This window comes from Syngnathus scovelli, chromosome 13 (genome assembly GCF_024217435.2).
Source record: "Syngnathus scovelli strain Florida chromosome 13, RoL_Ssco_1.2, whole genome shotgun sequence".
Lineage (NCBI taxonomy): Eukaryota > Metazoa > Chordata > Actinopteri > Syngnathiformes > Syngnathidae > Syngnathus > Syngnathus scovelli.
In genome coordinates, this window is record NC_090859.1 from 13,389,345 (window position 1) to 13,414,997 (window position 25,653).

Genomic DNA, 25,653 nt, shown 5'->3' on the forward strand with positions numbered 1-25,653 from the left:
GAGTTTTACTGGAGCGCTTTTGAGTCACTGACGTCAGCCGCGGCGAGGTTAATGCGGCATCGCGTCATCTCTTAGCAGACAAAACACATCAGGATGATTCATGAGACAGCTGGAGGTCGGCCAATGGATGGTGAGTCAAGAAAACAAAAAACTCCCCAGATGCTAAACTTTTTTCATTTTATTTTGATGACACATACAAATCTTCCCTTTAAATGTTGCAAAACGTCAAACGGTTTACATGCCATTGCTGTGGTCGCACATAAAAACCTAAAAACGTTGTAAATTGAGGAACGTGCTTCATTTCCCGCATGAAATTCACGCCTGACTATAAATAGGAACCGGTTGTTCCTATTAAATCGACAGTGAATGTGTCAACTCTAGAATGCTTGCAAATTAGAAGAGCGCGCCAGTCAATGCAAATGGACGGAATTAAAGTCAGCCGAGCAAGATAGTTATGGTCTGTTAAGTTCTATGATTAATTTGATTGCTGTTTTGCCTCATTCCCATTCTCGAGCCACCAAGATTTAAAAGTCGAGCTTCTATTTACAACAGTTAAATCCCATGCATGTTTTCTTTTTATATCATATTTAACGACAGATATCATCATGGTTGATTTTATGATGTACCAAATGAATCTGTATGGATTGGGGGTTTGTAATCAGTGGCGGAGCTAGGATTTTTCTCCCTTGGGGGGGGGGGGGCATGGGGTGGCAAAGGATATCTCTTTAAAAAAAAAGCAGAAAAAAAGTTTTTTTAAGAAAAACAACAATTTGAAATCAAATTTTTTTTAGTTTCTATTATATTCACAATCTGCATTTGAATATTTCAAAGGGAGGCAGTGCCCTCGCAGCCCCTCCTCTAGCGCCGCCCCTGTATGTCATATTTCTTGACACAGTCTTTGTCTAGGACCTTAATAGATTGTGCTAATTCACAAAATGAAGTCATTGATGACTTCATATAATACCGCAGTACATTTGTTGACTCTACAAAAACACATTTGTTGACTTCAACTTATGCTGGGATGGAATCACGGCGAAGCTTTCTTATTTGCGGTGTTAAATTGTGCTGCCAGTGAATGTGTGCTCATTTAAATCCTGTTCACACTTCTCTCTCTCACCCATTTTCTCACCTGCCCTCCAATATCACACATCCTTCCTTCCGTAGCGTAATGAGGAAGCTCATTATGGACAAACAAGCCGATGCTCCTCAGAATAAGCAACAAGGGCGGCTCCATTGTTCAGCTAAGTGCGCAAACAGCGGTTGAATATTTTATTGATTCCACAAGTCTGTTGATCTCCCTCGTTTACTTGAGTCATTAATGTCGCGTGTGTGTTAAACAAAGCTCGCTGTCTAATGAGTTCATCTTAAATTTTTTTTTTTTGTTGCTCCGCCCTCTCTTAGGCTCGTTTTACTAATGAAGGTTGTATGTCTAATATAATTAATGACAGCACTTATGTGATCAGACAAAATGCGGTTTGATGAATTACATCTTGGCTCTGGATGGCGCCTGGGAAATGGATCAACATTATGTCACTGCGGAACCAAGCAGACACACACACTGGCCCATCTCAACCTTTTTAAAGCTCAAAAACCGTAACATGACATCTTTACGCCGCCGTGTTGGGAATAGTAATAGCTAGTCAACTTGTGCCTGAAAATGAAATAGCTTCCCTTTTCCCTCCCTTCGGGTAGAACAGGCATCTTTATCTCACACTAAGCGACACCTTCCATATTCCATCACTAAATTTCTCCCTCTCGGTATGGGAGGGAGAATGAAAATGATAAGGTATAAATTTGAAATGTATGTCGGGTTACTGTGTAGCTTCCTAAAGGGATTCTTCCCCCAGCTAGAGCTTCCGATACTGAAAAAAAAAAGGAGTCCAGTGAAAAGTGATAAGAGGAAATGATGTAACATCCATCACTCTGTTATGCAGCCCACTTGTATGGCGGTGATTTATGCCGACTCAGTATTGCATCAATAAATAGAACCTTGCCTGCCCTCAATTCTTTTTTTTTTTTAAATCGATTTTTGAATATAGATGAAATGACATCTTTTGTCTCATATCTGTTTACACTGTTTTGGGAATTCACAGCTTCTGATGTCTCTTGCAAGCTCGTTCAGCTCAGTCAACCGTAGGCGAAACGACAAAGCAGTGTTGTCCCTCTGTGGATTCCTTGAGGCACGCCCGAAAGGCACACGAGTGTGTGTATGTGTGTGTGTGTAGGTGGATCCCCGTGCAGTTTGTTTGCACACGAGGTCATTTACACTCTTTTAAGAGTGACTTGAGCTCATCGCGTTGACATCGTGGCAACACAAATATCGGGTAACTCCTGTGCGAAAAGCCCTTCCGGACAAATGAGTCAAGTTTTTATTTTTATTTTTTGCTCATTAATAGACCGCCAGTTGTGGAAAATGAACTAGATATACCCTTGGGCCTTAATGAAGTCTTATATAATACTAGAATATGTCTAAATTATTCAGCTCAAGAGCACATTGGAGATAATATTTGATATTTTTGTAATGCTAATTAATTAATATTCTATCTTGACTATAAATGGCTTATTTGTAATTTGTAGTGTTTCTTTATGGCTTAGGTCTGTCTCCTCTTGTTATGGCTCTGGACCCTCGTGATGTCCGTGAGATCAGATAAGACTCCAATCTCTCGCCCAAAGTGAGTGGCAGTGAAGAGAAAGCAGCCATTTCTCTTATCAAAATGAAGAAGTAGCCTCACAATAAATAAGATAGAACCTCGCCCGCTATCAGCAAAGTCATCCGTAACTTTTCTCATGGAAAAGCTTGATCGTTTGATTGAACCTCGGTCAGTCGTGGTTTAATGTCTACTTCTTGTGCATCCCAAATCGGTTGAATTTGGTTCCAACTTTTTTACAACTATTTTCCCAAGGGAAATAAAAAGACTTGTGTCGTTGACTGAAGGCGATGGCGGGTGAATCACAGTCTTCAGGGATTTATCATGTCACCCCCCCTCCCCTCGTGAAAGAAGCCAGGTTCCGCCAAAATAGACAGAAAAAAAGATGGACATAGGCCAGACGAGCCTTTGGGGCAGTTTGGATCGCCTCTCACCCGCTACCCACGCAGATGTCATGACCCGTACATAAAATGTCTTGAAGGTTTCTGATTTGATTGTCTGGGTAGTTTTGGTAAATCCAGAACGATTGCAAACACCAGAGGCGTTTAATTGAGATGAGTCCAAATTAATGTCCAGGCAGATGGATTTACTTTTCTTGCAAATCAATTTCGCCCAAGCTTCAAATTGAAGATGGATGGAGTCATTTGAAGATCACAAAAAGGACAGCTATGGACTTCATTTTCGGAAACTATGGATTCAATCGCAAGACTGACACTTTGGCTTTTTTTTTCTGACGGCCAGATCCAAATCCCAGACACTTTAAATCCATCCGTCTTGATTTAATAAAGTCTGATGACATCTTTTTCAGTACCAGAGGAATTCACATGGACTGGATTTGGATTTGTCCCAGACTCACATCTCCAGCCAATTCAGAATTTCCAGTTCACATAACATGTTATTATAAAATCCAACACTTTTTTGGTGATAAATCTGATGTCTTTCCTTTCTCTGGAATGGAATTGTTTCCGGAATGATATATTTAGTTTGAAGCTCAGCTGCTCCTGAACACGGCAGTTGTTTGAACGGATCTCGGGTTTATTACTTTTGCAATTGCTTCCTTTCCTGATAATGAAATCGTTTTCCAACAGTGTAGATATCGCAATTGATCGTTTTCTGATAGTCACTCTGAATGGATAGCCCATGTTTGCTGAAATGCATTTTAGTCTCAAATCAATGAAGGGATTTCGTGGTGGGATGAAAATGTCATTTTTGTCCGACAGGGACATTTACATTGTAATAATGATCTCGCCGTATTTCATGTAAGATGCCAGATGATAAAAAAAAAAAGACGAGCAGTGGTCCATCCTGAGATTTTTTGGAGTCCCCACCACCATTCCCCTCTTTAATTCTCTTCCCCTCTTCTCTGTTTGACCAAGTTGATCTTTTCAAACAGAAATGCGGCTGAGTGTTTTTTCCGGGCAAACCTTTCATTCCACAGGTGCCAAATCGTGTGTACTTTTGATTCATTTTTCTTTCAGGCATGACAACGTTGAGCCATATTTTTGGTCTCATGTCTCGCTTCCCTCCGAGGAAAGGGCTCCCGTACGGCCTGAGGGTAAATGCTATGAAGTTGAGGTCGTCCTTTCATTAAGCACGCCTCTGCAACTGCTCAAGCTGCAGTCACTCTTTGGAGAGCATAAGTCGAGAGGTTTCTACAGCTTCGGGCTACAATAGACGTGGAATGTGCTCCAGTGGAGCACACAATAAACCAAATGTCTGTTATTTAAAGTCGTTTACATAATAAGGATATGTTCTGTTAAAATTTGTCTGATATGGAGTTAATATGCTCGAGCGGCTGGATTTGTACAAAAGGCGGATTAGACTTGATTTATTGTCGTTGCTCTCTTGATTAGCCGTGTTTGTAATGCCATTGTCTTCCTCACTGGCGCAGATGTCTTTTTTTTTTCACCGTAATTTGGCGCCTTAGCGGGAATGCCAATTGGTACAGCTGGCATCGGTCCCGTGACAGGAGCCGAAGCCGCTGCCTTAGCCACATGCGAAACGTTCCGATACAAATACACACCATAGTGGAAGGAAGGGAGAATCTCGCCAGCTGTTAAAAAAAACAAAACAAAAAAACACGTTTGTCAGTGCTTACGTTTGCTGCCAAGCTTGCAGACGGTGGCGTACACTAATTCAAAGAATTTGCACGTGTCAAACTCAAGGCCTGGGGGCCAAATAAGACAAATTCATATGTCAATATTAAAATAACTAATTGTTTTCACTTTTAAAAAATAGATCTATTGCTAGCAGTTTTTCTTAATCTCTGTTTTGAAAACTAGTTATTCATCTAGTCATTGACTCGTTTGTTGAGTACCGTACACTATATATCATTTGAGACATTCAGACATTTGGCAATTTCAATGGCCCTTCGAAGGAAACCACGACTATGATGCGGCCCGCGACAAAAATAATTTTGACACCCCTGGCTTATTGGGTTGGCCGTCGCGGGATGTCTCTTCAGGAAGCGCCAGGGCTGCAGGCGTACGCTGCCGAGTCCTCGGACATGCCAAATATGTCAAGCTCCTCCAAGACTTTCCAGAACCACAGGGTGCTTAAGAGTCACAACAAGCTCGTCTTGTATTGTCTGACGTGTGTGTTTGTTTGGAAAAAGTGCATTTAGAAACAGCTGTCATTGTAAAATCTTTTATTTGCTGTTTTGGATGCTCGTGTACAAAGCTTGTGGCTCCTTTGAATATATAAGAAATTTTTTTTTGGGGCAAGTCAGACCAAGCTATGTACACAGATGCAAAAATAAACAGCTAAAAAGACCAAGACCAAAACCTTAGACTGGTTTTGAAGTGGTCTTCTGTGAACCCCGATATAAATCCTCCAACATCTGGTGAATGACCTGAAACAACCACGTTGGAGAAGGCACAGCTGTAACAGTTTGCTAATTAAAAGGGGCCCCGAAGACGTTCCGAGAGGTACACCAGGCTTTTTGAAAGTTAGATGACTCTTTAAGTGTGCAACAAAATATCGGTTTAACGTCATCCTCGTTATTTTAATAGGGGCCCCGAAGACGTTCCGAGAGGTACACCAAGCTCTTTGAAATTTAGATGACTCTTTAAGTGTGCAACAAAATATCGGATTAACGTCATCCTTGTTATTTTAATAATCGTCTTGGGCCACACAAAAAAATCCGAATGAAGCAACAGATCTTTTTTTTCCTCGATCGGCACTCGGTCATTATAAAGCCCCAGCAGTTCTCAACTACGTATCTTCCTATTAAAGCACAAACTTTCAATCCTGTGATGTCATCGCCTAGGGGCAGTCGGCTGAGCATTGTGTCTTTCTCAAAGGACCAGAAATGTCACGAAGCAAGAAAAACAGCCGCCATTTCTCCCTTGACGATTTCACTGCAGATTTTCCACTTCTCTAAGCTTCGGGAAGCTTTCCGGGGAGGGGGCGCCAAGAACCCCAAAACCTTTTATGTGCATCTAACGAGTCCCCTCATTTACCAATAACTTTTATTATCTAAACTTCAACAGGTTTACCTTAGCTATCAAGTGAGGAAATGACATTAGAGGGGATAGCAAAACCTCTTTGGTACATTCAAGGTTCCTCAAGCAAATCCTTCCGTCTTCCACTCCTTCTCAGGTGCATTTAAATTAATGTCCCGTTAAATGAAAAGTGAGACCAAAGATATGCATCGTCATCACGTCCTTGACCATGGCAGATCTGCGTGTCATTGAAACAACCTCATTATTCCCATCAGTAGTCAATGAAGGGAATTATGAACGTAGCAAAAATGTCCCCAGTGGTGCCAATATGGCACCTTTGACTGAAAAACATTTTGATAACCCAATTTGGTCTTTTTTATGAGATATTATGATTTCCCATGGCTGTATGACAGATTTTCAGAAAAAAAAAAAAGGTAGAGTAAATCACATTATTGTAATGGTGCCTCCGGCTTTCCAGGCGTGTTCGATCCTTCAAAGTAAAACTGAACAAATTACCTTCGATCCCTCCGAGGTGCCGCATGTGTTGCTCTTCTAGAATTTAAAATCAACTCTCATAAATGTGAAAGGAAATGGATTGAGGGGGAGGAACAAAAACTGCATCCCAAACGGTGCACATTTAATCAAAACTATCAGATACTGTAATTTACCTGATAGGCCATTAATAAGCGGTGGCTGGATTTTCTTTTGTTGTTGCTTTAGCTGACCGCTGCTCATTACTGGAAGTGCATTTACGCCGAATGAGGGACGACTCCCCACCCCCGAACCGGCTCATGTCACGTATATCACAAAGACGCCTTTCTTTTTTTTTTTTTTTTTACGTCTCTTGCATTATTCATCTCTGAGTGAGTGGCTTCGTCACAATCTTGGCGACCTTGGTCCGCCACTCTGCTGGATGGCCTGCTGGAAAAATAACAAATAAAAAGCGGAGTCCGGTTTTCTATTTTTAAATATGATGGACCGCATTTTGCTTAAAAGGTGTTCCCTTCTTTCTTCTGTAGATAGTGACAAGTACTAAGAGGTTCTATGAGGAATTGTAACCTTTACATTTTCCCCTCCTCTGGCAAAACTATTCCTTAAAAAATATCCCCATTCCGATGACAAAGAACTACTTTCATTGTCTTTTGTTTACTGGGGCCTGATCATCTTCTTAAATTCACGGTGGCTTTCATTATGCAGCTATAATAAAACACTATTTATATGTGCCGACGGATCTTTCGCTATCCGACGTAAACAGTAGAAACAACATGGCGCAGTTCCAAGTGTCAATTTGATTTCATACTCGAGTTGTAATGCAGCAGATTTCAAAGCTATGCGGCTAGCATTTTTCTGAGTTCTTAAGGCATATTTAATTGCAAGCACACTGTGTAGCTATTTATCTATTCATTTATTATTTTTCATTGCGTTATTTTATATCTTTTTATTATTTATTCAATTTTATTTTTATTATTCATTTCTTTACTTATTTATCCTGTTTTATTTATTTATTTATTTATTTATTTATTTGTTTTCAATGAATTTTATTTTTTATGATTTCTTTCTTGACTTATTTATTCCGTTTATTTATTTATCTCTACCTATGTCCATGCACGCAATATAGGGCAGGTGCAAAAATCATGCATGCTTGGTTTGTTGTGAGGTATTTCTGTGGACATTGACTGAAAAGCCCGGTGATAGTCTTTGATTCAAGTGGCCGCCAACACTCCTCAGAAGACAGCGCCGCTTGTCAGATTCTTCCACGTCTGGATTCAACGTTATTGGGAGTGTCAGTGTCTCTTTGTTTGAGCTCAGGAGTGTGTGAAGAATTGTTGTTTTGCACACATGCCTTTGTTGTCTTGCGTTGATGTGCTCCATTTCAGACGGCCGATTTGATTTATTTTTTTCATGATTTAGAGATTGCTGCAATATCAAAGCGCAGGTGTTCTCATTTGATGACATCAGATGAGAACACGAAATTGCGGTGTTGTCTTGTTTGCGGACGACTAAGAAAACAAAAACGGGGTCGGTGGATGGTGTTGCAAACCTTTTTATCGCATTTAAAAAAGAAAATAGTCGGAATTGTGCTGCCGCGGCCTAGCAGAATCGACTGGATGGAAAAGAGCACGGTTTAGACATTAAACCCGAAAGGTGGTTCTCAGGCAACGTAATGGATTTTGCTAGTATGAAGATCTAATCAAGCAATATTGTCGGACATAATGCATTTTTAAAGCGTTTTCCCAAACGTTAGGTTCATTCGGAGGACAGGATAAAAACAACGTGCTCACCTGAGATCCATCGTATTACCCCGGGGCGCCTTTGCAAGCCAGCTTCTGAATTTCAGGCAATACGTAAACATTGCAAACAGGATTTCCTTCTCAAAAGCTGAAATTAACAATATCATTCCACCTTGACTCTATCTTACCTCCATCTGTGGAACCGTCTTGAAGTATTGATGTGGAACCACTAAGGACTTTTTTCTCGGTCTGTGCAAAAAAAAAAAAATCCTTATTTGAGCTCTTTCGCACTCCTCTGCCAATCTCCCCGCATGCCGCCCCTCGGTGAGTTGCGGGGCTCCATAATGAGCCTCTGTCTGTTCAAGTTGACATAGAGAGCTGTTTGAGGCCGTGATGTGCCGCCGGTGAAGGGCTCGGCGCTCCCCACAGATGTCTGGGTGAAGAATAGAGGCATTCCTCCCTCAAAATATAGCCCACTGCTGTGGGGGATGGAAAAGGTTCTGACCTCCTTCAATGAAGTCCTGTTGCCTGGACATCACACGTGTGTGTGTGTTTTTTTTCTCTAAGTTAGACCTCCAATAAAATGAAAATACCTGAGGGTACTTTCCAATTTGAGATGAACTTAAAACTCAATTTGAATGATTTTATTATAACCTGCCCCACCGTTCTGCTGAGAGTAAATCAGGACAAGTATGATGGGCTAGCTGTTGGGAAATCTCGTTGATCTTTTTGGCAAGTGTGCACGCATACGTCATCGAGCAGGGATTGAGTGCAAACACATGTAGAGAAGTGAAAGGAGCAGGATGAGCAAGACTTCGCTTACTTAATGTAAAATATGCTCGGGTGGATTTTGGGTGTTTGCACATCAAAACACACTCGGCTAAATCTGGATTTAATTTTTTTTACTTATGATGGAAACAAAACATTTCTTGTCACAGTGATTTTAAAAAGGTTTTAAATTCTTTTAAAACATTTAGAATTGAACATTTTTATAAAATATCTACTAATCATTTAAACGGAGCTCAAGAAATAACGCTACCGATTGTCAAAATGAGCTGATCTGAAATGACCGCAATTGGAGTACCGTACTTTTTGGACTATAAGGCGTACTTAAAATCATCCATCCATTTTTTGTACCACTTTTCCCCATGGGGGTCATTATATCAAAACAAATACACGTTATAATCAGGTGGATCATATGCATGAATGTAAATGAATAAAGTTTGACTCATTCGCGTCTTCTGTGCCCTATATATTCCCAAAATTCATTCATACTGCGCCTTATAGTATGAAAAAAAAATCATTGGCTATGTTTTAAAAATATTCCGTCTTTTCAGTGTCATTAACAAAACAACAAAATGCCATCAGTTCCTTTCAGTAACACGCTGGCAAGTGTAGAGATATTCCCTCTCATGTGAGAGAATTATTCACAAGTAAAAAGCACAGTTCTAGCTACCTAACTCTCAAGCCTTGGTCCAATCAGCATGCATTATTCTTTTTTTTTCCCCCGCTCCGTCTGTTCGTTCTTTTGAGCGCAGTGGTGGCATCGCCCGAAGCGCCTCGCGCATCACGTCGAGTATACAGGCCACACATTTTCCTTGATCTCATTCGCACTTGTTTCCATGCATGCTGTTAACGGCGTTTTTTTTTTTCTAAGTCAGGGACAGTGGAAACAGAAAATGAAAGACGGGGAAGGGGGAGGTTGGCTCGAACATCATACACGCACTGTCGCCATATTGGCCATGACGAAAGGTTAACAAACAAACAAGCCGACCTTTGAAAAAAAAAGTGAGGCGAACACTTGTAATCAGAAATGGAGCGGAAAATGTTTCTCGGCTATTTGAACCACATGTTGCGTAAATATAAACGTTCCCACAGCCCACCCCATGAGGGTAATGTACACAATATGTAAGTAGTCCCCCCCCTCCCCTGCAGCAAAATGGTTCGTCTCCCCTCTGTGAGGATAATTATAAAACAAAGTCTGATATGATGATCTTCCAAAATCACGCAACAGCATCCCTTTTTGTTTTCGTCTCACATTTGCTGTTGTTATTTTCCGTCCCGCTAGCAAAGTTACAGCTGCGCGGATTTATCCGGGGTTTATTTGGGATTTTCTTTGTACGACTCGATTGCGAATGTTTCCCCGCCGATTGATAACAAGTGTAAAGCTTATTCTGTCAGTTGAATAGAACATTCACCTCAAAAGCCCTTGCTCTCCAACACGCACACACATCCAGACACACACCGCAGGCTTGATCTTCAGCCCCATGCTGAGTTACCCCCCTCCAAACTCCCCCCATGGTGTGATCCAGTCAGAGTTCCTTCCTTTGAATACCTCCATTCCATTTTGGAAGTGAAAGGTTACCGTCAGGTCACTCACTTTTTTTTTTACACAGAATATCATCATTAGATTTTCTTTTTATCGAGATATGTTTATATTTGTGGTATCCAATAATTTAACCGCATTTAAAAAGTCTTTAAAATACTTGGCAGGAACTTAGTGTAGAAACGCCTGGAGCATACACACGGGATGTGTCGTGTATGTCACGCCCCAACCTTGATCCAAAAGATGAAGTTGAATTTTGTGTTTCTCTCTCCGTCTTCTTCCTACCGCAGGCTTATTCGCACTTTGTCTGTGTCAGCGATGTGTTAGATGGGGGAGAAATGTCACCAACGCCCCTCATCCATCTCAGCTTTTGGATGCATTATAGTCTTGGCTCAATTTAATCCCAAAAGCTTGTTTTGGTTTCCAGTTTTTCAAATGTTCTAGCTTTAGTGATTTATGTGTGATTCTACTCATTGTGTCGTGCAAAAAATTAGAATGCATGGAGCGTATTATGACGCATTTTCTCATTACGATAATTCACACAATGCAGATGTGATGAATATTTTAAAAGCATAGCAGGATCTGTTCTCTTATTGACTGCCTCACACCCTCGTTTGAATTATATTTTATGTTTCACCTCGCCGTCTTGATTGCGTTGTTGTGTTTCGCTGTGATTTATTTGCTATATAAATATGTATGCGATCTTAAAAAAATTATGAGAGGGTCTTGGATTTGATTCATTTATATATCTGGGAACCGCAGATTAGAACGCACTGGCGGGTTCATCCGCCAGAAATAATACTCCTCCATTGTAATCGGCGGAGGGAAAGTGTCTATGAAAATGGACACGGATAAGCTTTACACTCTGGAGAGACTTGAATTTGGGGCACGTTCCGAGTCGATGTTTTCTTGTGTTGATTATCCCGATGATTTAGGAGTGAACATGAAGTTGAGGTTTAAAGTCATTATTGCTTGAGAGCAACTTGGTGACTCCCTCAAGACTTTGCCATTAGTGGTGCTAAATAGTGGGAACGGAATTGATCTCCATTAAAAGCGCCTTATCTTTATTAGCGCAGGCGATTTTACGAAGCGGCGAAAAGTATGGACAAATAGTTTCATTACCAACATAAAAAGGGCTGGCATTGCAATTTACATCACACTTTAACGTTTTAGTGTGTATTCAATATTTGTGACTCTGTTGTGTTGGAGTTCGCCGACCGGATAAATAGCTTTTAATGAATGAATAAATTGTACTGTAATGAATTAAGCATCAAGCAACTATGTTAATGGAGTTTATTTTTTCCTCAAATTTATTTTCTTTAAATTAAATAAAATTAGATAAAATTAAACAAAATTAAATACAATTAAATACAATTTAATAAAATTAATTAAATAAATAAATCTTTACAATACACAATAATATAATATACACCGAATGTCATTTTTAGACTAGTGGGCACACAGAACCTAATCTTGTAAAAAATATGTTCTCTCCATGAACACAAACTAGCCGTGTTATCACCCGACAAGGTGACAAATTGGCATTTTGTCAAATGTATTAAGTCTTCAAAACACAAAAAGTTTTTTTGTAATTTGGGGATTTATGTTTCCCCATCCCCTTATCTTCTCCAGCAGAGACTTGTGGGCAGAACACCTCCCCCCCCCCAAAAAAAAAGGCCAACTGGATTACGCCTTTTGGTTAATCCAATTTATTCTCTCAATCCTCTCGCTCGGACATTGGTGGACCGGCGCAAAAGCCGGTTGGCTAAGGTGCCTTGACGTGATAAGGACATTGAAGTTCATAAGTAATAGCCTCATCAAAACACTTGTCCCACGTTTTAAGAAATCCAGTTTGCCCTTTATCACTTTAACCCCCTTCGACCCACCAACATCTTTTTCTCACAGATCAACTCTAATGGACACCCAACAGTGGACATATCGGAAATCCTTTTTGAAATACATCTTGCTGCTTTGGATTTTAGATGGAGTGATTTACATCATTTCATAATTGATGATTATTGCTGCAAGTTGAGTTAAATAGGCTAAGTAGTATAATTGCACACATTTTGCTTGTAGTGACAGCAGTTTTTTTTTTCTGTCGCTCGTCTCCAACTGGCAAAGAGAGGCTGTATGAATAGCTAATGGTTTTGCTGAAAGCAGCCAGATGTCTGCTGTGAGCTGCACGTGCTTTATGGAAACCTCTGCAGTGACGGAAGATTTTAGATTACATACTAATGCTTGTGAGTAAACACAAAAATGAGGTTTGGGTGCTTTCGGTCACGATTTAGTCAAGGTAACCCTGCGAAAGGCGTCTTGGCGGCTTGACATCGCATCTCCTACTGGTTTGTCAGCTGTCGCTGTGGCGTCAGTGATTGAATCACCTTCGTGAGCAAACTCTTGAACATCAAGCAAGCTGTAACTTGAACAATTTAGCCATGCATATTAAAATGCTGCATATTAATTTTTATTTATTTATTTTATTTAAATTGATTTTTCTTAAATTTCATTTTATCTTAAATAAAATAATAATAAAATAAGATTTAAAATGTCATTTTATTTTACTATGCTTATCGTATGGATGTTTTTCGAGCGTTAATGTGCTTGGACAGCTTTTCATTTTCTCTTCACGCTGACCTTTGCGTGTGCTGATACCGTCATGGCCGAACGCCATGTGTTCCACATCCGTGTAGGTGAGCGTGTTTATGTCCGATGACGGCGCGTGAAACGAAACAGGTCACGGACACGGCCGCAGCACATCGGCAGATGTCGTGTCGGCCGATACGATCTATGCAGGACTATTTACACAAATTAGACGCCGCTGCCTCGAAGATCGAATCGATGTTCAAGGTCCTACGGCTAAACAAGCCTCGGATTGAGCCGCAGCACTTAATCACATCAATAATTCATAGAACTAGTTGGAGGAAGTATGCCCAAAGTCATCTTCTTGATGTGAACAAACCGGTTCTGTCTTTAATTTTTAAGTGTGGACTGAGTGCCCTCTGTAGGCTAACATTCATTTCATGCGGCACCGATGCTAAATGGAGTCTTGAGATTCACATCAGTCCTTTTTGGCCTTTGGGCCAGACTGAGGGCTTTTCTGCTGTAATCAAGCGGATGGAAGGTCAGCTCGGATGGGATTTAGTGGCAAGTGCCAATCTGACTGCAATCAGGATTTAGGCAGGCCCAAGCTCCTGATGGTATTCGGCAACATTTAACATGACCCGACGATTGGAGACTAATCAATTTAGGATTAGTCAGATGAACGAGAGTTACTGAGACCAAAGTCCAAAAAAACAAGAGGGTTTGGAAAAGCCAAAAGTCCCAAAGGCAGTGGGACACAAAAACACACGAGCTCGAGCACTGTCTGTCGATTATTTATGTTGGGCATGCGGGGTTCCGACCCGGCCATCTGTTCTCAGCTTTATTTTTCCTCTTTTGTCGTATTCTACTTTGGCACGCAAGAGCGATGCAAAGTGTGAAGACTTGGTAAATATATCACGCTATCAAGATGTGAGCTGTTGGAAGAGAAACCCAATGTGGGAAATCTCTTCCAACACACGCATTGATTTGTGCTGCAAGTGCCAAGACAAAAAAAAAAATGGTGGCTATGACGGACTCCTCTGCTCAGATTTCGGGATTGAAATCAGATATAATTAGATGTCTTTGCCCTCTGACCTGATTTGGCAAAAAATCAGCCCACCACAACTTCAAGTCAGACGTCATTTTGACATATTTGCGTATGACTTTAATTATCCACAGGGTCAAATATGGGTGAGAGGGAATTTCAACGGGGTTAGATAAAATATTCTGGGCTCCGTTGTGTCCTTTTCTATATTCCTCGAGGGGTAAAAGAAGCTTTAGTTTCTGGCTAGCTATGGCGTTAAGACCCCCCGGAGAGAATGAGATGAGAGGGAAATTAATAACGTGTAAAGACTCCCAGGCTTTGAGTGAAGCTAAGGATCAGGGGGAAAAAAAAAAGGGTGTGGAGAGTATATTCGAGGTGGGGAGGATCAGAAAATCTCCAAAAAGAAATATGACACTAAAAAAATTGATTAGATAAGTGAAATTGTGATTTGAATGGATTTTTCCTGCTAATATGTGGAAGTCACCCAAACGTGCTGGATGTTGGCACGCTTGAGTTTTGTCCCTACGGGCGAGGAACTCTTTGGCCCCTGCTCTGACCTCTCTGGAGCTACGCCAGGAGATTCAGGGCCCAGCTGTGGTTAGCTTGATCTGATCACCTGCCTGTCCGTCTCATTTAAATTCTTTGTGGAATCCCTGTCAGTCCCATCCAAGTTTTTAGTTTTGTTTCAAACAAAAAAAGTCATCAAACAATTGAGAGTGGTTGAGATAACAATTCTCCTTTTGGTTGAGGAGGCATCTGGCATTGCCACGCTGTTGTAAGCCGAAACACACCCGCGAGTGCTTAATGAGGTGTCAGGGGCAGGCTTTCTGATCTGGAGCGTCCGTGCGTGTGTGTGTGTTTGCATGTGTGTGTGTGTTTAGTGGTGATTCCTCGGTAGTCCTAAAGTTTGGCATCTCTGGAGCGTGCAAGAACGCCATCTGTAGTCCTCAACCATAAAAGAGCTCTTGCATGAAATTTAAAGGCCGTACTCAATCACCTGAAATGAACATGAACATTTTCCAGCGTGTACTAAATTACTTGGAGCAATTAAGCACAAACTAACCAAGAATGCACCAATTAAAAAAAAAAAAAAAACGTGACAAATATACAGGATTAGCTGGTAGTCTATTATTGCGCAAGATTCAGTAGTTGCTACTTGGAACGATGCAAACTTTTGAAAAATATGCATACGGTAGTTCATCATCAATATTACATTTGGTCCCCTGACAGAGAAATCTCATAAAAACTTGCCTAAAGTAAGTTACATCAATATAATAAAGCAATAAATGTGACAATCAACAAAGAGTGTAAAAGTCTCAAATCTACAAATCAACCCCCTCTGGATTACAACCTGTACAATTGAATGTTCCCCAAAATGAATTAATTATGATTTATAGTTTGCGCTGAATTAGAAATGGAGAGGCAGCCCTGATGCTTCACGGAAAATATTTATTTTTTCAGATTTTTTGTTACCTTTCATATGTCCCTGAGGAATTACAATACAAGTATAATTCATAATAATGCAATTATGTGTCAGTTCAAATGATCTTTTGTGATTTTTGTGCCGCACTGCAATTTCTCAATTGATTGATTCACTCGCAGAACATAACGTCTTGTTCTGAATGAGGCTGTTATGAGTTTTCGCAATATTGCCCTTTTTTTCTGCAAGATCATCAGAGGCGAGAGAGCGAGGATGAGAAAAAAAAACATCTATGATATGCTGCAATGTATTGCCCAATCAAATTGTTTTGTTTTGATTCTTACTGTATTTTTTCAATTAAGTATTTGTGATGTATCGTCTTTTTTTTTTTCCAGGTCATCTCCACTCTGTCGAGGATCTCCCATCACAGTATTGCACAAATCAAAGGCATCAGGTAAATTTAATTTTTAATCATTCAGCGTTTGACTTCATCGATTTTCTGCCAGGCAAACTATTTCAATGCTTCCTTTCACAAAAAAACAAAAACGAGGTGCTAATTAATCACTACGGCTGCTCTTTTAGACTTAATTAACACCTAAGTCTTGTTCGTACCTCCAAAAAAATCCTTTGTTCATTTCCACCTGTGATTGCAACAGTGCTGAAGTGTCTGAGTCAAACGACTCCAATGTATGCCGGCACCATTATTCTCATACAATAAAGGAAACGGAGAAAATCATTCACCCTTCTTTTATCAGCCCTAAAATGGGCTTCTGATCCCTCTTCATTTTCTCAAACGGCTCAGCAGCTCCGGCACGGCATAAAAAGCCATTTTATCCGTTCTGAGTAATGAGTTGATGGCGCGCACCCATTAGGAGCCACGCCAGGAAATGACATCGAAAGTGAGCTCAGGTCTCCCTCACGTTATTAATAAACGTGTTTGCTGTGAGCTGATAAAATCGATGACGTACGACCGCAGCAGAAACTTAACTTTAATCCTGAGCTATGTCGAATTTTAGCAATTCACCTTCAATTAATTTGTAAATTGGTTTTAAAGGTGAAAATTCTCTAGATGCTCATCGGGTATTATTATCGCAAGCGTTATGAGTCTGAATAGAGTGTTAGGTATCTTAGTAATTACTCTTAAACAAAAACAAAAGTTCTCTTTAACCCAGACCTGGGATGTTTGCTAATCTAGCCCGCGGGCTCCATCGAACCAGTTCAGTCTCTTGGCACTCATAAAGTCATTATGAAAAGTAAAAGCAAGGTATTTTTTTGAAAGTGGATTAAAATAAAATGGCCGCCCAAGCAACAAAATGTTGCCTTCACGTTTTCCAGCTACTTAAGATGGGGAGGTTTCTAGTCCGATAATTGCCCATGTTGTCTCAAATAATGCTTACAGAAAGCACATCAGGCACTTCATCGATCTTTAAAGTGACCAGAGAGCCGCTGGCTACCTTAAATCTCCCTGTATCAATGCCAAAGACGCGTCCATCGACATTCTGTCCGGGTCCATTGATCTCACCTTTGAGGTGGGCTCAGTGCGACGTGGCCTCGGTAGTTCATGTGTCTGTCACCGTCTCGGTGAGGAAGGCTTCCTGTTAACCGTCTTAGGTTTTATTTTTTTTTTAAAAACAGCCACATGTTCATCCATTGGCTGCATAGCTATTGTCCGCCATGTTGCTAACATTAGCTAATTCTACAAGAACCGTTATTCCAAACCAAGACATAAAAAGTACTTCAATAGGAAAGGTGACTTTGAAGGAAACTAGCAGCCCGTATTTAAAAGCCCGGAAAGGACAGGGAATAAGTAGCAACGTGTGCAAGCTGTGGCTTGAGCTGTAGTGATTTATTGAGCGTAGCAGAAGCAAAGTTGCATCCAGGGACACCGAGCTTCTTCCGTGGTCTCCTATTTGAGCCGAATTCCCATCTAATAACTCCACCGCTGTTCTGCTCTCTGACAGCGGCTGATCAATGGCTACGGCTCAGCGCGCCGGTGTCCTGTACACGCGTGCCGACAATTCCCTTTATGCCGGAATTTACCGTATGGACTGAGGAAAATTCAACATGGCTAGGGGTTTGTTAAATTTATGGGATTAATCAAAAAGGGCTCAGCAGTAGGACAACAAAGCTGACAAAAGTTCGGATGGTTGGATTTGTTTATTTTCGCTGCACAAATCTCTTTAAGGAGGCTATACATGATCAATACATGTATTGGGTACAACAAAACAACTGGCATTTACTGTCACAAAGCGGCAAAGCCAATGGAGGCAGAGAGGAAATAGCTTTTTTTTATCCAAACGTTTGACTTTTCTTCGGAAGAGTAGCGCACGTGAAGACTTGTAAAAAAAAAAAAAATACCGCAACTAGCCGCCTAGCCAATAATGGCGGCTAATAGTCAGGAGACAAGCTGTTAGAGGAGATCTGATGAAATTATAAACATAGTCCAATGGCACCTTGTTGCACCATTTAGGAGAAATGAAAACAGCAGCATTAGAGAGTGCTTGGCTCCGCAAAACAACACTGAGGTGATAGATGCAAGGCCGCGGCCCCACAAACTACAATGTAATTAAATTTTGCCCTGCGGGACTCCATTAATAACTTATAATATAGTGTGCATTTCATTGGAGGGGGTCGTCAAATGTGGGTGGGTTATTGCGCTCGGGAGGAAGCGCCGCGGTGCTAGCTTGCGCTCATAACGCGAGTGATGAGAGTTGCATAAATCACGTGAAGTTTTGCCGTTGGATTTTCTCAACTCAGGTTTCGAACCGCGTTCAGGAACTGATTCCGAGATTGGCTTGCTTAATTCTTGAGAGTGCGTGTGATAAATGACAGCGATGGCTGACCTTTGGCTAGCTCGCTGAGTGCTCATTAGCTTGATAGCTGTCACTCTGCTCATGTGGGGAATATATTTATATTTTTAAAAATGATGAAAGATTGTGAGCTGATCCAAGACCTGCAATGTCAAGTGCTTTTCTGGAAGAAGAAAGCACAAGACAATAAAAATGATCCAATATTGAATTTGGTTTAATTACCTTATAAAGATGGAGGCTTGTTTACACAATAATACTTCTAGTGATCCCCTGTTGTGTAAATCCACAAATCGCAAACTTGGCATTGTCGAATATTAACAATTTCCGATAAAACAGCAGGTCGTATTTCCTTCAAAAAAGTCACTTGGCGCATCGGTTAGCTAACAATAGAATTGGTTTCACATTTAAAGAGTTTATTGGAGAATATCTGTAATTGCATTGTCGTGCTTTTCTTTATGGTTTAATTTAATAAGCCCCCAAGCAAGAAAAAAAATAAACATTGAGTTTCTGCTGCTAAAATTATAATAGTCTATCATTAAGACATTTAAAGCTTTGATGCTACAAATTTAGACTTTTGTGGTAACTTTAAAAAGTTAGATAGTTGGCATTTCGGTTTCACACAAGCGGTTCACATTATCACCTTAATGATTTTAATAGTCTTAAATTACTCGCGACATTGAAGTAATAGCTTCTGATTTGTAGCAATCTGCTCAAATCAAAAGCAACCACGATGTAATCGATGTAATTGAGAATATTTGCAGAGAGCACACATCTTTAAAATTCAAAATAAAATCCCTGTGTTTAATGAGCTAATCGCAAGTCGTTAGGTTTTATGTACCATCACTTCCGAGTCGTCGTTTTATAGTCGGTGTGTCAACAAGAAGGTGAATCGTATGATTTACGCTTTACGGTTTGCTTTTATTGTCGGCTGTACCACTTGCGGAGCCGTAAGAGTTGACGGATGATCCGTGGGAATCTCTGCTTCCTTCTAATGTTTTGCTTCTGAGAGTCCTTGAAATGTCCAGAAGACACGTCGCCAATCCCTCACTGTTGCAAAAAAAAGGATGTTTCATCTCCTCACATCCAGTTTTAAGTTCCAAGTTGGCTCTGGCGAGATGTTGGCTGACATATTTTGGAAATGTTTTTTTATGATTGATGGCTTCTTCTCTGAAAGTGTGATGATGCACATGGGAGTGACAACCTGACAGAGAAAAACTACCGTTTGCTTTGCAGACCTTTCCCCACAGAAGACACAGCCTTGAATGAGGACGATGTGTACCGAAGTCTTGAGGAACTGGCGGAGTAAGTTGGCATTCCGACACACACACAAATATGCCGGTTATATGTCACATGATGAAGTGACTCCCGTTCACGATCTGGAGAAACTCTCTGCCCGTTGCCATGGCGACAGCAGCAATATTCCTGCCCTGGCTGCTTTTTATAACATAGATGTGTGGGTGAGTCGTACTCCCGTTTGGCAGTGTTCCTTTGGGTGATAACTCAGATTTAATATTTAGTTCTAAAAATATTATAATATTTAGCTGCGAGATCTCATAGCGAGAGCGGGAGGAGGAAATGGATGCATGTTCTATACGGAGCAGGAACGGCAGCCAAGCAGGTTAATACGGGATTAGAGTGCAGTTAACTCAAATGTGAATAACGAGGAGTAAAAAAAATGGTGAAGAAATATAAATTCGAATTTTTTTTTTTTTTATTGAGATGTGATCCATGGTCACAAACTCAAGGCCACCATCTGATCTTATTGACTTAATTATGCGGCTCTGCTCCACAGCTGCTCTTGACCTTTTGGAAAGACCAAGTATGCATTTTGTTTCATCAATCGACGCAAACGTAATTGATTCATCAGCAGGTCACGGGCGGAACACAGTTGGACACGTTTGGCGCTTCGGTCGTGCTTGCTGTAAGCCAACATTCAAAAATGGATAAATTAGCGTGACATACTGATGTATGGTTTCGAAGAAGTGGAATGAGATGGAGGATAATGATGCTCTTCCTGAGTAATAATCATCCATTTTAGTGACATAATACTTCTCGAGAGTCTCTTAAAGGAGAAAAAGAGGAAAAGTCGCGGCATATGGTTTCATTATAAAACAACAGCTTGCACAGGATATGATCATAAAAGCTCAGCGGCATCATTGTGAAGATGATAAATGATCTAACAGAATGATTGTAATTAATCTGCAGTGCCCAAAATCTGATTTAATACAATTTGTTTAGAAAAGAAAATAATTTTAATTTAGAAGGAAAATGTCCAAAACAAATTGGGCAACAAATGTTATCTGTTTTTTATAATTGTTCAAAAATACTTTTTTTTTTAATCGGAATACTCAATCGAATTTTCATTCGGGGGAATTTTGCTCAGTAACTGTGCCATGCTGAGACGTTCAGCCACCACCACCTGACTAAAATCCACCGTCTGCGTGTCACCAAGGCCATCGAGCGACTTGGCTGATTGCGTGCAAACACCCAGCGCGCCCTGTGGCTTGTCGCCGTGGTAATCAGACAGAAAATGTAACCTAATTCACGAGTGCTTAGGTTTTCCTTCCTTTCCTGACGTACTGCGATGCATACAAATTCTCATGCATGTATCTCTCGATCATCTGGAAAAGGCGCACACGTAGATATTATGCAGGAACAGTGTTTGGAATAATCAAAACAGATTTACTGCTATTCATGTAATATGTTGATTGAATTGAAATCTTTTTAAGGTACTTTTTGTACACACTGTACAGACCACCCATTTTTTTTATTACTCATGAGGAAAGATTGAAGCTCGTCTGACTCTCCTCAGCTTTTACATCTGCACTTAATAATTTTTTTGTGGGATTTAATTTTCTTATTCAATTGTCTTGTTTCTCGGAATGCCCCGCCATGTCACACAAGAGGTTTGTATAATTCCGGAGTTCACGGAGAAGACAGTCGGGGACAATCCCCCCCCCATGCTGCCTTCTCAGTATTCAACAGCGCCTTCTTTCCATAATGAAGCAAGCGGAAGCACATTATTTTGCGTGAACCGAGCAACCTCAATTAAAAAACTTCAAACGATCCCTGCGTGAGCGTGAAGACAAAGCTGAATATTTGATTGAAAGGCTTTTTTATCATCTTTTTTTTTTTACCCTTTTCACACAGTCGGTGAACTCAGGGATTATTATACCAGCAAAGGCAGAGAGCATATGTTCATCATATCATTTTTATTCATGTAGAAATGTACATTGAATATTAATAACGAAAAAATGGCATTTGCGTGCTAAGAAAGTCCAACTTTTTGTTCTCCAGTGAGCACGACCTGGGCGAGGATGACATCTACGACTGCGTCCCGTGCGAGGACGATGGCGACGATATCTACGAGGACATCATTAAGGTGGAAGTACGACAACCCATGGTGAGGCCTTTGAGCTGGACGCCTTCCATATTTTTTTGTCATTTATCGCCGGTCTGTTTTGATTTTTGGATTGATTTGCCTTCCTCATGCTGCAGATCAGATACATGCAGGTGAGTGGCGTTGCGTTTTGCGATCAATCTCGGCATCAAAGGCGATCCCGGCGAGCCACCGTCCTCCCCCGCGGAAAAAGAAAAAAAGACATCCCTCAAGGATGACGTGCCAATTAGCGGCGTAATTAAATGTACACGGCAGCTGCTCCAAAATGTTGACTCAGTCCCCGTGGGAGAAAATATGACATCAGGGGATGACTACAACACCATAAACAAATTGATCATTTTAGATATCATTTGCATTTATGAAAAAATGTCGATATCGTACATTTTATTCAATTTATGTCATTATCGTGCCTCATTTCCCCCAAGAATTATTCCCACAGCCCTTCCCTGTCATGTAGCATGCTAAAACCAGTTGGACGTTGCTTTTGATCATCGTTAACTAACGATATATTTTCTGTGGGTTGTAGAAAATGGGCATGACAGAAGACGACAAGCGGAATTGCTGCTTAGTAGAGATCCAGGAGACCGAAGCCAAGTATTATAAGACGCTAGAAGACATCGAGAAGGTGAGGGATGAGTGCAGGTATTTATTTATTTTTAACGAACCTCGGGCCTCAATATGACGTGCATTTCCGTCTTGTGTGGGCTTGTTCGCAGCATGAAGGTATCAGCTATTGTCAGCTTCGTTGGGGAGCACAAATGTCACAGGAAGAGATCAATAGTGGTTATTACGCAATCGGCCGCCGTGTGAGATCCTTCGGGTTTTGACATCACACAGTGACACTCAAAATCACAATAGACACACTTGAAAAGATTTTTCTAGTCGGTTCATGAAGTTTCATCACACATCACGACTCCATTTTGGAAATCAGCATTGCTAACGCATCGGTTCTCGCTCGCGTTGACAGGTTTCATTTGCAAGGTGATGGACAGAAACAAATCACGATCCCGACTAATTTCATTAAACAAAATGCGTATCCTGAGTTTCCAGCATCTCACCGGCACGAGAATAAATGAGACTAAGCACCCCTCCTTGTGATCACAGGACTCGTTAAGCTTAATTGAGTTGGGGTTAATAAAGCCTTCCGCTTTTTGTTAGCATTAGCATGATGGAATGTGACAGGTTGAAAAGTGTACAACGTGCAGGTTTACTTTTTGGACGCGAGAGTGCAATTAAAACTGCATTTGTTTGTAAATATACAGTACACTCTATCATTTTTTTTTTTTTTTTTATTATTAAAGAACTACATGATCCCGTTGAGGCAAATTGTGAGTCCGCAGGACATGGAGGCCATCTTTGTCAACCTTGAGGTCAGTAAACATGCTACATTGAATTATTGTGGTTGCATTTTCAAATGGCACCATCCTATCATTAGCGAGGTATTTTTAGAACAGGCCCGCGGGGTGACCTGCGGTGGCCGACCAGGTGCCTGCAAGCAAAAACAAGTTGTTGCTTTCCTAAGTGACACAGAACTTTGAAAACCAATTTTTTTTCCTTAGGATGTGATCAAAGTACATTTTGCTCTGCTTCGAGCCATCGACCTCAACATGGTCACCGGAGGAAACGGTTTGGGGAAGATCTTCCTTGACTTCAAAGAACGGTTAGTAAATCTTTGATTCGGTTGTGCACCCGTTCATGATGTGCTTTTTTTTTTTTTTATTACCTTGAGAGCAAGCCCCCGCTGCTTGTTGCATAGCATATTTAATATTATTTTTATTTATTACATTATTTATATTTATTATATTTGTTTATTTTATTATATTTAATTTATTATTTATTTTTATTTTTTTTATTTATTTGCTACAAACACTTTTATCCAGCTTCCATTCATAAACAAATTTCCCAACGGCGTTATTTATATTTCCATTTAGTGACATTCTCCAAAATGCGACGTGGAGTTATTTTGAGAAAAGAGTTCATTAGATTTGCAGATTTTCTGCGTCACGAGCTTTGACTGGCCCGTCGTGATTGACACGTGAACCCGCCTCATTATGAGGCCGCCACCGTCTTGTCTCTCCGCGGCCGCAAACAACGGTGACCAGGGGATTCCAACTCCCTCGTCAGACATCCGGCTAGTGTTCCCGAGGACCTAGCTGACTAATTAATTTGCTTATCTATGCTTGTAAGTCCCAATGACCTTTCCAACAATGTGCTCGATTCATTTTTCCTCTCATGTTGGCACGAAAGATGAAAAGCCCCTTTTTTTTTCGTATTTGTCATTGAGCTGAATGCCACGCTGAAAATGTCAGCGGTTCATCACGACCGCCGTTCAATTCTTAACCGAACGGAATGGAAAGAGGCAGCTCGAGAAAGTAAATGGCCGTCTAAGCACCCTCGTGTTGATATCCTCATCTGCGACATTCCCGGGCTCATTTCCGAAGTAATCTGCCGCCCTGATTTCTTCGCGACGCCTAATCACGACGATGAGGCTCCTCCAAAGAGCATCCGAACACCACTTACTCCATTTCCCGCGTGTCGCGTGAGTTGAACGGAGGTGAGACGCTCCCAATGCCGCGTGTCGGAGAAGATTAGCCGCCACTACAACTTGTCACTTGCGGTTTACCGTGAGATTTCCTTCAGTGCTTCGCCTCCGGAAAAAATTGGGAAGTCCGACATCTCCATTACGAGAAATCCGAGGCCAAACTAACATGTTGAATTCTTTACAATATGGCTTTGTCACTTATTAGAGACTGCAAACAGGAAATTGATGAGTGGTTACCTCCTACTGTGTGGTTTGCTCCGACTTGGTGTCAAGTGGAGCGTATGTGATGGACTAATTATGGACTGGGCCGAGAAGAGTCTTGCATGGCGCAATGTGCTTATTAGCCCTCTGGCATACATATGTGGAAGTACCCAGCTTCTGATGCCAATGAAAGGACTGTTATTAAATTGTAAATATAGTCACCCCCCTCCCCAACACTGCTTGAAGCCTTAATGGTTTTATTTTGTTGGGTTCCAGCAGTCTTGACTTTCACCAGTGCTTTTTATCTATGGATTTGTCACATCGATATTTTCTATTGATGCTTTTAAACCTGCTGCAGAATCAATGCTGAGATTTTTTTGTCACCATGACGACGAGTAGCAAGTAGCGCTAACGCTACTTGTTTTGTATTTTCACTCATGGAGTCAGCACTTCACTGTCAATCAGTGTTGCCAAAACTTTTGATTATGGTTGAAATTCCGAACACCGTAGTTTCCCAACCCGCAGCCGCTCTTCTCCATTCCACTTCAAGTTTGCCGCGTTAGATTATCATGCCAGGGTGCCAACGCTGCGATCCTTGCCAGCGGCCTACTTTCCGCTCAGCGAGCGAGTAGAATGTGTGTCACGTGCTGAGGAGGAACGCCCATGTCGAGCTGACATTGAGCTCCCCCGTGGTTGAACCTCTACATCTATGTCAGCGTTCCATTATGAAATCTAATGAACATGGCCTTCATATCCTCACCGCTCAAAATTAGCTAATATTTTTTTCCCCCTTCCTCACATCCAGATAAGAGCAACAGAATCAAGGCCTGGCTTCTATTGGCCCTCAGTCATTCCATTTTATTGGCAAGACCCCTCCAAATATTGCCCCGGGATTCAAATGTAGTCATTACTTATTCATGTTATTCACAATTCAGTCCAAATTATAATACATTTATTCACATATTCATTCATCCGCTCCCCGTTGTGGGAAATTGCTCCTTGGCTCA

At 41.0% G+C, this 25,653-nt stretch overlaps 1 protein-coding gene across 8 annotated transcripts in view; it reads left to right on the top strand.

The window, feature by feature from the left end:
* The window catches only part of vav2 (vav 2 guanine nucleotide exchange factor), a 65,442-nt gene that overhangs the window by 30,039 nt on the left and 9,750 nt on the right, over positions 1–25,653 (top strand). For 5 of the 8 annotated variants that reach the window (XM_049738096.2, XM_049738099.2, XM_049738097.2 and 2 more), the window contains exons 3-9: positions 16,089–16,147; positions 19,737–19,805; positions 21,801–21,906; positions 22,002–22,016; positions 22,430–22,528; positions 23,205–23,273; positions 23,463–23,563. In XM_049738096.2, coding sequence (XP_049594053.1) covers positions 16,089–16,147; positions 19,737–19,805; positions 21,801–21,906; positions 22,002–22,016; positions 22,430–22,528; positions 23,205–23,273; positions 23,463–23,563 — 518 coding nt within the window. The remainder of the gene's footprint in view (positions 1–16,088; positions 16,148–19,736; positions 19,806–21,800; positions 21,907–22,001; positions 22,017–22,429; positions 22,529–23,204; positions 23,274–23,462; positions 23,564–25,653) is intronic. The other 3 variants (XM_049738101.2, XM_049738098.2, XM_049738104.2) reach the window with 1 other exon arrangement.